We start from the raw sequence: 12,091 nt of genomic DNA, 5'->3' as shown, positions 1-12,091 counted from the left end.
CGAGTGCCACCTATGCAGCACTCGGCAAACTTATTTCTATGTTTCATGCTGCCCTTTTCTTTCCTCTACTTAATTACTTTCCTCTATTTCATGTTTCACTAATTTCATGAAATGAACTTGCATTACACTTTGTTAGGTGCACTCACAAATGTATATTTCAAGCTTGTACAAAAATTGGACTATTATTTCATGTGTTTGTATACCACGCATCTAAAATTCAATAATTGCGACGAAAGAATTAAAATTACGAAATGGCTCCGAAAAATTGCCAAAAATTCACAAGAAGCGATATTTGTTCTCTGTTATATATACAAAAAATTTTGAAGTGAAACTCCAAATTGACATTCAAATTGTCTCCTCATCTTACCGGATCTTTCTCAAATCTCAGAAACTTCTCCGGAGATGATCCGATTTGTAAGTAGCGTACGTGTCAACTTTGCCGAAACACTCTCAATTTTTTTCTATAGCCTCCACGTATGATATCATGACAACTCAACGAATTTCGTGATTTTCAGACTTCGTTTGCTTTTTATAGAATTTTCAGACTTTTCTAGCCTCGCGTTTCTGCTCATGTTTCGCGAACACAATGTTCAAAATTTCTGGTCTGGCCCTGGATACGGTCTCAAAACAGACTCAGTGACAAGAATATCATTTTTTTATTCACTTTTTTTTGATATTCGAAGCACTTGCAGTTCAAATCCAAAAAATTACCGAAAATTCATTTGACTAAAATAAATTGACGAAATATAGTAAAATAACTCATAAATGTACAAAACTTCAACACAGAGCAACATGTATTGTAAGACAACAGTACAAAAAGTTTAGGGGGTAAAATCAAAAAAAAAATTGTTTGTCGAGTGTCATATGCTGACACTCGGCATATAGCAGGATTTGCCGAGTGCTGTATTTTGACACTCGGCATATAGGTTGGTTTGCCGTGTGTTAACGGGTGACACTCGGCAAAATAATAACGGAGGTCGACAGTGTTACCCGGACATGAAGTTGCCGTGTGTCTGTTGTTTGCCGAGTGTCAACACTCGGCGTAAGCTGTTATGCTGTGAGTTTTGTTTGTGCCGAGTGTCGTCTTTGGGACACTCGGCAAACACCATGTTTGCTCGAGTGCCCGAAATCTTTCCCACTGCAAAGGTGGGGACACTCGACAACTTAGGTGTTTTCGGTAGTGACCTCTAAGATTCCGAGACGAAGATGAAAGATTATCACATGATGTACAATAACTCCTCTGATGCGTTCACGTGATGTACAGCTCCTAGTTGCAACAAACACTAACAAACATAATCCGCTGCTTATATTTTTCAATTCAGAAATGCTATACAATTAACACACATGTATTTTAGCAAAAAAACACATGAATTTTTTTTATCTCTCTCCCCTCTATCTTTCTCATCGGTGACCACCGGCGCTGGCCATGGCGGTGGCGGTGGCGGCAGCGCCCGCCCGCGCCGGCCATGGCAGTGGCTGTGGTGGTGGTGGCGGTGGTGGATCTGTAATTTGTCCTTCCATAGAAAAAAAATTGTGATCTGTAATCTATGATTTGTGGAGGCTGGAGGGAGGCTAGAGATAGAAGAAATATGGAGGCTGTTGGATCTTAATTTTATAGTGCAAAAAAAATTATATGTTGAAATTACGCAAAACAAATGGTTATGTGGTTCCTTCTTTCCTCAGACCAGCCGGCCGCACGTCAGAGTCAGAACCGACAGGTTGTCGCCTTGGACTTTGGTTGCTCTTGGTTTCATGCAAATGGCTTGGGGTATCAATGGCTTTGTTTAGTCGTGCACATGACCCGCATGTGGAAGAGTAAAATTTACACGAAGAATCCACATTTACTACAACGCAGAGTGAGAGGGAGGCGGACAAATAAAGCAGGGCGCTGGGCTAACTGCAGCTGCACAAACCAAACTGTGTGTAGCTCCAGCTGATCATCGACGACGGTCACACACGCACACCTACACCTTCCCGTCCTCGCCATGGATGACGCCAGGTCCCCATCCTCACCGCCGCTGCACGTCGTGATCTGCCCATGGCTCGCCTTCGGCCACATCCTCCCGTACCTGGAGCTCGCCGAGCGCCTGGCGTCACGGGGCCACCGCGTGTCCTTCCTCTCCACGCCAAAAAAACCTCGCGCGCCTCCCGGCGCGGCGCCACGCCGACACCATCGACCTCGTGACGCTGCCGCTCCCGCGCGTGGAGGGCCTCCCCGAGGGCGCCGAGTCTGTTGGAACCGGTGGTGACCACCGAGTTCACGATCTTGGAGCTGGCTTACAGCCGGCCCGGCTCGTTACGAGCCTGCGCTCCCACAGGTCCCAGGTCCACCGGAGCTGACAACATATAAGTCCTTGAGCCTTCTCAACCAAAAGACTAGCCTGATAGGTGGGGGCTTCTCCCGCCTTATATGTTGTGCTCCTCCACCATCGCTACACGATGTGGGACTAAACCCCAACAATTTCCCCCTTAGTCACACATCGGGGTGCCCCTTAGTCACACATCGGGGTGCCCCCACCATATGTGCCGCTCGAGATTTTTTTATCAGGTTTAGGTTTTTTTTTTTGACCATGGGCTCATGATACCAATTGTTGGAACCGGTGGTGACCACCGAGTTCACGATCGTGGAGCTGGCTTGCAGCCGGCCCGGCTCGTTACGAGCCTGCGCTCCCACAGGTCCCAGGTCCACCGGAGCTGACAACATATAAGGCCTTTGGGCCTTCTCAACCCAAAAGACTAGCCTGATAGGTGGGGGCTTCTCCCGCCTTATATGTTGTGCTCCCCCACCACTAAACCCCAACAATCTCCCCCTTAGTCACACATCGGGGTGCCCCCGCCATATGTGATGCTCGAGATTTTTTTTATCGGGTTTAGCTTTTTCTGACCATGGGCTCATGATACCAATTGTTGGAACCGGTGGTGACCACCGAGTTCACGATCGTGGAGCTGGCTTGCAGCCGGCCCGGCTCGTTACGAGCCTGCGCTCCCACAGGTCCCAGGTCCACCGGAGCTGACAACATATAAGGCCTTTGGGCCTTCTCAACCCAAAAGACTAGCCTGATAGGTGGGGGCTTCTCCCGCCTTATATGTTGTGCTCCCCCACCATCGCTACACGATGTGGGACTAAACCCCAACAATCTCCCCCTTAGTCACACATCGGGGTGCCCCCGCCATATGTGATGCTCGAGATTTTTTTTATCGGGTTTAGCTTTTTCTGACCATGGGCTCATGATACCAATTGTTGGAACCGGTGGTGACCACCGAGTTCACGATCGTGGAGCTGGCTTGCAGCCGGCCCGGCTCGTTACGAGCCTGCGCTCCCAGGTCCCAGGTCCACTGGAGCTGACAACATATAAGGCCTTTGGGCCTTCTCAACCCAAAAGACTAGCCTGATAGGTGGGGGCTTCTCCCGCCTTATATGTTGTGCTCCCCACCATCGCTACACGATGTGGGACTAAACCCCAACAATCTCCCCCTTAGTCACACATCGGGGTGCCCCCGCCATATGTGATGCTCGAGATTTTTTTTATCGGGTTTAGCTTTTCTGACCATGGGCTCATGATACCAATTGTTGGAACCGGTGGTGACCACCGAGTTTCACGATCGTGGAGCTGGCTTGCAGCCGGCCCGGCTCGTTACGAGCTTGCGCTCCCACAGGTCCCAGGTCCACCGGAGCTGACAACATATAAGGCCTTGGGCCTTCTCAACCCAAAAGACTAGCCTGATAGGTGGGGGCTTCTCCCGCCTTATATGTTGTGCTCCCCACCATCCTACACGATGTGGGACTAACCCCACAATCTCCCCCTTAGTCACACATCGGGGTGCCCCCCCGCCATATGTGATGCTCGAGATTTTTTTTATCGGGTTTAGCTTTTCTGACCATGGGCTCATGATACCAATGTTGGAACCGGTGGTGACCACCGAGTTCACGATCGTAGAGCTGGCTTGCAGCCGGCCCGGCTCGTTACGAGCCTGCACTCCCAGGTCCCAGTCCACCGGAGCTGACAAGAGTCCACCAACGACGTCCCCGGCGACCGGCTCGAGCCGCTCTTCGACGGCCTCGCCGCGCCCTTCGCGGAGTTCCTGAGCGCCGACGAGGGCAACCGGCCCAGGCCGGACTGGATCGTCGTCCGCCGACACGTTAACCCACTGGGCGGCCACCGTCGCCCTGCAGCACAAGGTGCCGTGCGCGATGCTTGTTTCTCCGCGGCCGTGATATCTGCCTTTGCATGCGGCGCAAGGGATTGCACAGAGCTCGCCGCTGCCTCCATATTTGAGCAGCCGTCCTCTGTAGCTGTAGAAGAGCCACCGGCGGGCATGCCGCGGTACGAGTGGAAAAGGAACGTGACGGGGTTGTTCACCCCCCATGAGAGGACAGGTATGTCTGTCGTCCGGCGCATCACCTTGACGCTCGAGAGCTGCACGATCACTGCCATCCGGAGCTGCCCCGAGTGGGAGCCCGTGGTCTTCTCACATGCCGCCGCGCTCCTCGGCAAGCCGCTCGTCCCGCTCGGCCTCCTGCCGCCGTCGCCGGACGGAGGGCGTGGCGCCAGCATGAACAGGGACGACGCCACCGTGCGCTGGCTAGACGCGCAGCCACCCAAGTCGGTCGTGTACGTCGCGCTCGGCAGCGAGGTGCCGCTGCGCGTGGAGCAGGTGCACGAAATGGCTCATGGGCTGGAGATGGCCGGAGCGCGATTCCTCTGGGCTCTGCGGCCACCCAGGGGCGTTCCCGACGACATGGACGTCCTGCCTCCGGGATTCCAAGAGCGGACCCATGGACATGGGCTGGTGACCATGGGGTGGGTCCCTCAGAACACCGTCTTGGCACATGGTGCCGTCGGCGCGTTCTTGACGCACTGTGGACGGAGCTCGCTTATTGAAGGGCTTCTGTATGGGCACCCTCTGATCATGCTACCTATCTCCGGCGACCAAGGTCCGAACGCGCGGCTCATGGAGGGGCGGAAGGTAGGGTTGCAGGTTCCCAGGGACGAAGATGATGGGTCTTTCAACCGCAAGGGCTTCGCAAAAGCAGTCCACGCCGTTATGGTTGAAGAAGATACTAGGAGAGTGTTTGTCAAAAACGCCATGAAGTTGCAAGAGGTTGTAGCTGATAAGGAGCTCCACGAGAGGTACATTGATGAATTTGTGCAGCAACTTAGATCGTACACCACCAGCTGAGACTTAGTTTTGGTGTTTTTAAAACTCCCTTAGTGGTTGTTGCGTTGCGCATACACTAGATGGAAAGATCATTGTATCGCAGTGTTATTTAGTGTTTGTTGCAACTAGGAACTGTACATCACGTGAACGCATCAGAGGAGTTATTGTGCGTCATCTTGTGATAATCTCTCAACCACGTCGTCTTGGAATCTTACATGTTCCTTCGTTTCAGCCGGGGATTATTAGCCATGATACAGTGTTTTTCTCTCACAACATATCAGCCAAGCGGCTTATCGACCAGCCAAACAAGCTGCTAATCTAGAAGTGCAAATGAATCTCGATCGATATGTAGAATGTACACAAATAAGGACATGTCGTCCATCCACATATGGTTTTAGATAGGTTCAGGCCTCTTAAATTGGAAATCAGACTACTATACTATAGAAATTTTAATGGATGCGAGCAAAAAGGGTTAATGGAGGCGGGCATTGCAACCGCCTCCGATCAAAGCTCACGGTTAATCGTGACTTTACGGAGGCGGTCCAAATGCCCACCTCTGTTAATCAAATAAAAAAACAAAAAAGAGAAAAAGCCAGAAGCCCAGCCCTAACGGGCCTGGATATGGGCCTCGCACCGCAGGGAGGGGCTCTCCGCTGTCCGGTCCACGCTGCTGCCCCTGCACGCGGCCAGGAGCGGCCACCTCGCCCGCGGATCTGACCACCACGGTCACAGATCCGCCTGAGAAGCCGCTAGAGGTGCCCCTCGGTCAGATCCGTCGCCAAGCTCGAGGGAGAGGAAGGATCAGTCGCCATTGGAGGTGCTCCTTGGCCAGATCCACCACAGAGCTCGAGGGAGAGGGAGGATCTACCGCCAGGGTATGCCGCCGCCCGCACCCGCGAGAGGGAGGCCACGTCGCCCCACGCGATGCCGCCACGGGTAGGCCACCACACCGAGGATCTGCCCAGGCCTAAACCGGATCCGCGCCGCCCCGCCATGGATCCACCCGGCCTTGGCATGGATTTGCATCGCCGAGCGCAGTGAGGGCCGCTCCGCCATGATCCACGCCAGAGGGAGGAGAGGGGACGCCACTACGGAGGGAGGACAACGCCGTGAAGGAGGGAGGGGAGGGCGCGCAAGAGGGAGGGAGGAGAGCGCTGGAGGGAGGGAGGGAGGGAGGGAGAAGAGGGCCGGAGGGAGGGAGAAGAGCGTCGGAGGGAGTGAGGGAGGAGAGGGCGCCGCGCGCTGAGAGTGAGAGGAGGAGAGAGGGTGCACGGCTCATGCGGCTGAGGAAGGGAGGGAGCTGAGACTAAAACTCTAAGTGTGTTGTATATATACGCGTGCTCAAAATTGGGCCTCTTGGGCTTTGCCTGGGCTTAGGACTGGGCCAGCATTTTTGGAGGCGGGCCTTATAGTGTGCCCGCCTCCATAAATCGATTTACGCAACCGCCTCCGAAAATAAGTCATTTTTGAGGCAGATGTCTTAAATCGACTTTCTGCCCGCCTCGTTAAATAAAAATGGCCGCCTGTGTTAATCCGTAGGGAATAAATAAGGCGGTTGGATTTTGTGACCACCTTGATTAATAAAAGGGTACCATCTTGCAAAATCATTTGTGTAGTAGTGGTAGTGCCATATAAGTATTGTCCGTGCATGATAAATAAATAATAGAAAATATGAGTCATAGAGTTATATAGCACGTGTATTAGTGTATTATAAAATTTTGGATTTTTCTTTCGGTCACCACCGAAATTCACGAAATTTTGGTGAAATTGCGGCAAAATTTTGAACCCTGGTACGGTATCGTTGAGACAAGTTTTACGATCTATACAGGTGCGGAGACAAGAGGGGCCGGATAGGGCCTGGCCGTAACAGCCCTGGTGTTACGATCTTATTTAAGCACCGCGATTTAGGTCTAAGAAGAAAATTTCCGAAACGAGTTTCTCGGGTTTTTAATTTAAAACGTACTTGAGGCGGTGGGCGAATCCTGTGTGACTTAGCTTCGTAAACTAAAATAAACGTCCAAGTTATATTACTCAGTGCATAAAGATATTTAGGAATATCGAACGACCATTCTAAGCGAATGGTGTGTTCTGTTAGATTAAGCATGAAAAGCAACTTTTATAAATAAAATAAAATCCATTAATAAATAGAACAATATATATATATATATATATATATATATATATATATATATATATATATATATATATATATATACACTCACGGATTTATTTTGAAAAGCACGTAACAGGCGAGAGATAGCACAATAGCTTTTTTACTTTTCTTGGTGTCGCGTACAATGTACTCATTGTACGCCATTTATGAACGGTCTTGTCTTCCGCCGTGGCTCTGCATTGCAAGCCTCAGTTGCTGCCGTCCCCGCTAAGCACCACCATCCGACTGCCAGTTCCGTCGCTTCACCCGACAGCACCATGAATGCCTTGCTTGTTTTTATCTACCTCCGCAGTTCCGGTCGCTTCACCCGACAGCACCATGAATGCCTTGCTTGTTTTTGTCTACCTCCGCTGGTCCTTGCCTGCCTCCTCCGCTGTCTTCGTGGCGGGCGAGCAAAGCTTCAAGTCACTGCGTTCCCATGTCTCTGCCTCGGTCTGCCACTACTGTCATGCGCCTAGCGCTATGCTGCTCGTGTGCGTGCTCCCCCTAGGTAGTTGGGCAAGGCGTCGTCCTTGCTGCTGCTGCCCTTGTGCGCCTGCCAAAGGTTGAGCTGCTGCTGCCATGCACTGCTCTCTCTCAGCTCTCGCTCTCTTTTCGCTTCAGAGCACGCACAGCCTTGGCCATGAGCTCCGAGCTGAACTCGTTGTCGTTGTTCGCCACTGCGCCCACCACCACCGTATCCACCTCGTTTGCCTCTGTGTCCCGCTCGCGCCTGATCGGGCTGGCCGGCTAGGTGAGCCACCGCTCGCTGACCATGGCCACGCCGGACTGGTTGGCGACCGTTGGCTGCTGCGTGTCGCGCTGCGGCGAGGCGCCGCCAGCGGCCGTGACCGAGCTGCCGCATGCCACCGCTGCTCGGGCCGGGGCCTGGCATGGGTGGGGACGCAGCCGACGGTGGCCACCCCCGCCGGCATCAACCCCGCCAAGGCGCATCTCGAGCCGCCCGGGCCCACGTGTCCTGCACCGGTGTTCCCTCCTCTGCCTCCGCGACCTGCTCTGCAGTCCCTACCAAGATCGAGGTCACCGTCCGCCGCCGGTCCTGCACCATGAGCGCGCGCAAGCCCACCATCACTACGCCTTCCGCTTCCATCGTAGCTCCATCTCCTTTGCCCAACGTCGAGCCCCGCTGCGCCCCCAGGCGTCACAGCCGCCGTGGCCGCCACCGCCGGCCACGCACCCCCTTCCTTCCCCGCGCAAGCGCGCCCCGGTAGGCCGCCGCGCTCCTCGGCAAGCCGCTCGTCCCGCTCGGCCTCCTGCCGCCGTCGCCGGACGGAGGGCGTGGCGCCGGCATGAACAGGGACGACGCCACCGTGCGCTGGCTAGACGCGCAGCCACCCAAGTCGGCCGTGTACGTCGCGCTCGGCAGCGAGGTGCCGCTGCGCGTGGAGCAGGTGCACGAAATGGCTCAAGGGCTGGAGATGGCCGGAGCGCGATTCCTCTGGGCTCTGCGGCCACCCAGGGGCGTTCCCGACGACATGGACGTCCTGCCTCCGGGATTCCAAGAGCGGACCCATGGACATGGGCTGGTGACCATGGGGTGGGTCCCTCAGAACACCGTCTTGGCACATGGTGCCGTCGGCGCGTTCTTGACGCACTGTGGACGGAGCTCGCTTATTGAAGGGCTTCTGTATGGGCACCCTCTGATCATGCTACCGATCTCCGGCGACCAAGGTCCGAACGCGCGGCTCATGGAGGGGAGGAAGGTAGGGTTGCAGGTTCCCAGGGACGAAGATGATGGGTCTTTCAACCGCAAGGGCTTCGCAAAAGCAGTCCGCGCCGTTATGGTTGAAGAAGATACTAGGAGAGTGTTTGTCAAAAACGCCATGAAGCTGCAAGAGGTTGTAGCTGATAAGGAGCTCCACGAGAGGTACATTGATGAATTTGTGCAGCAACTTAGATCGTACACCACCAGCTGAGACTTAGTTTTGGTGTTTTTAAAACTCTCTTGGTGGTTGTTGCGTTGCGCATACACTAGATGGAAAGATCATTGTATCGCAGTGTTATTTATTGTTTGTTGCAACTAGGAACTGTACATCACGTGAACGCATCAGAGGAGTTATTGTGCGTCATCTTGTGATAATCTCTCAACCACGTCGTCTTGGAATCTTACATGTTCCTTCGTTTCAGCCGGGGATTATTAGCCCTGATACAGTGTTTTTCTCTCACAACATATCAATCAAGCGGCTTATCGACCAGCCAAACAAGCTGCTAATCTAGAAGTGCAAATGAATCTCGATCGATATGTAGAATGTACACAAATAAGGACATGTCGTCCATCCACATATGGTTTTAGATAGGTTCAGGCCTCTTAAATTGGAAATCAGACTACTATACTACAGAAATTTTAATGGATGCGAGCAAAAAGGGTTAATGGAGGCGGGCATTCCAACCGCCTCCGATCAAAGCTCACGGTTAATCGTGACTTTACGGAGGCGGTCCAAATGCCCACCTCTGTTAATCCAATAAAAAAACAAAAAAGAGAAAAAGCCAAAAGCCCAGCCCTAACGGGCCTGGATATGGGCCTCGCGCCGCAGGGAGGGGCTCTCCGCTGTCGGATCCACGCTGCTGCCCCTGCACGTGGCCAGGAGCGGCCACCTCGCCCGCGGATCTGACCACCACGGTCACAGATCCGCCTGAGAAGCCGCTAGAGGTGCCCCTCGGCCAGATCCGTCGCCGAGCTCGAGGGAGAGGAAGGATCAGTCGCCACTGGAGGTGCTCCTTGGCCAGATCCACCACAGAGCTCGAGGGAGAGGGAGGATCTGCCGCCAGGGTATGCCGCCGCCCGCACCCGCGAGAGGGAGGCCAAGCCGCCCCACGCGATGCCGCCACGGGTAGGCCACCACACCGAGGATCTGCCCGGGCCCAACCTGGATCCGCGCCGCCCCGCCATGGATCCACCCGGCCTTGGCATGGATTTGCATCGCCGAGCGCTGTGAGGGCCGCTCCGCCATGATCCACGCCGGAGGGAGGAGAGGGGACGCCACTACGGATGGAGGACAATACCGTGAAGGAGGGAGGGGAGGGCGCGCAAGAGGGAGGGAGGAGAGCGCTAGGAGGGAGGGAGGGAGGGAGGGAGGGAGGGAGGGAGGGAGAAGAGGGCCGGAGGGAGGGAGAAGAGCGTTGGAGGGAGTGAGGGAGGAGAGGGCGCCGCGCGCTGAGAGTGAGAGGAGGAGAGAGGGCGCACGGCTCATGCAGCTGAGGAAGGGAGGGAGCTGAGACTGAAACTCTAAGTGTGTTGTATATATACGCGTGCTCAAAATTGGGCCTCTTGGGCTTTGCCTGGGCTTAGGACTGGGCCAGCATTTTTGGAGGCGGGCCTTATAGTGTGTCCCGCCTCCATAAATCGATTTACGCAACCGCCTCCGAAAATAAATCATTTTTGAGGCGGATGCCTTAAATCGACTTTCTGCCCGCCTCGTTAAATAAAAATGCCCGCCTGTGTTAATCCGTAGGGAATAAACAAGGCGGTTGGATTTTGTGACCACCTTGATTAATAAAAGGGTACCGTCTTGCAAAATCATTTGTGCAGTAGTGGTAGTGCCATATAAGTTTTGTCCGTGCATGATAAATAAATAATAGAAAATATGAGTCATAGAGTTATATAGCACATGTATTAGTGTATTATAAAATTTTGGATTTTTCTTTCAGTCACCACCGAAATTCACGAAATTTTGGTGAAATTGCGGCAAAAATTTGAACCCTGGTACAGTATCCTTGAGACAAGTGTTACGATCTATACAGGTGCGGAGACAAGAGGGGTCGGATAGGGCCTGGCTGTAACAGCCCTGGTGTTACGATCTTATTTAGCACCGTGGTTTAGGTATAAGAAGAACATTTCCGAAACGAGTTTCTCGGGTTTTTAATTTAAAACGTACTTGAGGCGGTGGGCGAATCCTGTGTGACTTAGCTTTGTAGACTCAAATAAATGTCCAAGTTATATTACTCAGTGCATAAAGATATTTAGGAATATCGAACCACCATTCTAGCGAATGGTGTATTCTGTTAGATTAAGCATGAAAAGCAACTTTTATAAATAAAATAAAATCCATTAATAAATAGAACGATATATATATATATATACTCACGGATTTATTTTGAAAAGCACGTAACAGGCGAGAGATAGCACAATAGCTTTTTTACTTTTCTTGGCGTTGCGTACAATGTACTCATTGTACGGCATTTATGAACGGTCTTGTCTTCCGCCGTGGCTCTGCATTGCAAGCCTCAGTTGCTGCCGTCCCCGCTAAGCACCACCATGCGACTGCCAGTTCCGTCGCTTCACCCGACAACACCATGAATGCCTTGCTTGTTTTTGTCTACCTCCGCTGGTCCTTGCCTGCCTCCGCTGTCTCCGTGGCGGGCGAGCAAAGCTTCAAGTCACCACGTTCCCATGTCTCTGCCTTGGTCTGCCACTACTGTCATGCGCCTAGCGCTATGCTGCTCGTGTGCGTGCTCCCCCTAGATAGTTGGGCAAGGCGTCATCCTTGCTGCTGCTGCCCTTGTGCGCCTGTCTGCTGCCCTCATGCGCTTTAAGCCAAAGGTTGAGCTGCTGCTGCCATGCACTGCTCTCTCTCAGCTCTCGCTCTCTCTTTTCGCTTCAGAGCATGCACAGCCTTGGCCATGAGCTCCGAGCTGAACTCGTTGTCGTTGTTCGCCACTGCGCCCACCACCACCGTATCCACCTCGTTTGCCTCTGTGTCCCGCTCGCGCCTGATCGGGCGGCCGGCTAGGTGAGCCACCGCTCGCTGACCATGGCCA

At 53.2% G+C, this 12,091-nt stretch overlaps 1 protein-coding gene and 1 pseudogene across 1 annotated transcript; both read left to right on the top strand.

Moving 5' to 3' along the window:
* Window positions 1-1,928: 1,928 nt before the first annotated feature.
* On the top strand, window positions 1,929-5,181 carry LOC136485472 (putative UDP-rhamnose:rhamnosyltransferase 1; annotated as a pseudogene).
* Window positions 5,182-7,761: 2,580 nt separating this feature from the next.
* Window positions 7,762-9,415, top strand: LOC136485471 (UDP-glycosyltransferase 91D2-like). Its single transcript, XM_066482348.1, has one exon. It carries the CDS (start codon window positions 8,623-8,625, stop codon window positions 9,247-9,249), a length of 627 nt encoding a protein of 208 aa, XP_066338445.1. The 5' UTR covers window positions 7,762-8,622; the 3' UTR covers window positions 9,250-9,415.
* Window positions 9,416-12,091: the final 2,676 nt, after the last annotated feature.

Source organism: Miscanthus floridulus, chromosome 10 (genome assembly GCF_019320115.1).
Source record: "Miscanthus floridulus cultivar M001 chromosome 10, ASM1932011v1, whole genome shotgun sequence".
NCBI classification, from domain to species: Eukaryota; Viridiplantae; Streptophyta; class Magnoliopsida; order Poales; family Poaceae; genus Miscanthus; species Miscanthus floridulus.
Note: the sequence above shows the minus strand (reverse complement) of the source record. Positions and strands in the feature narration are given on the sequence as shown.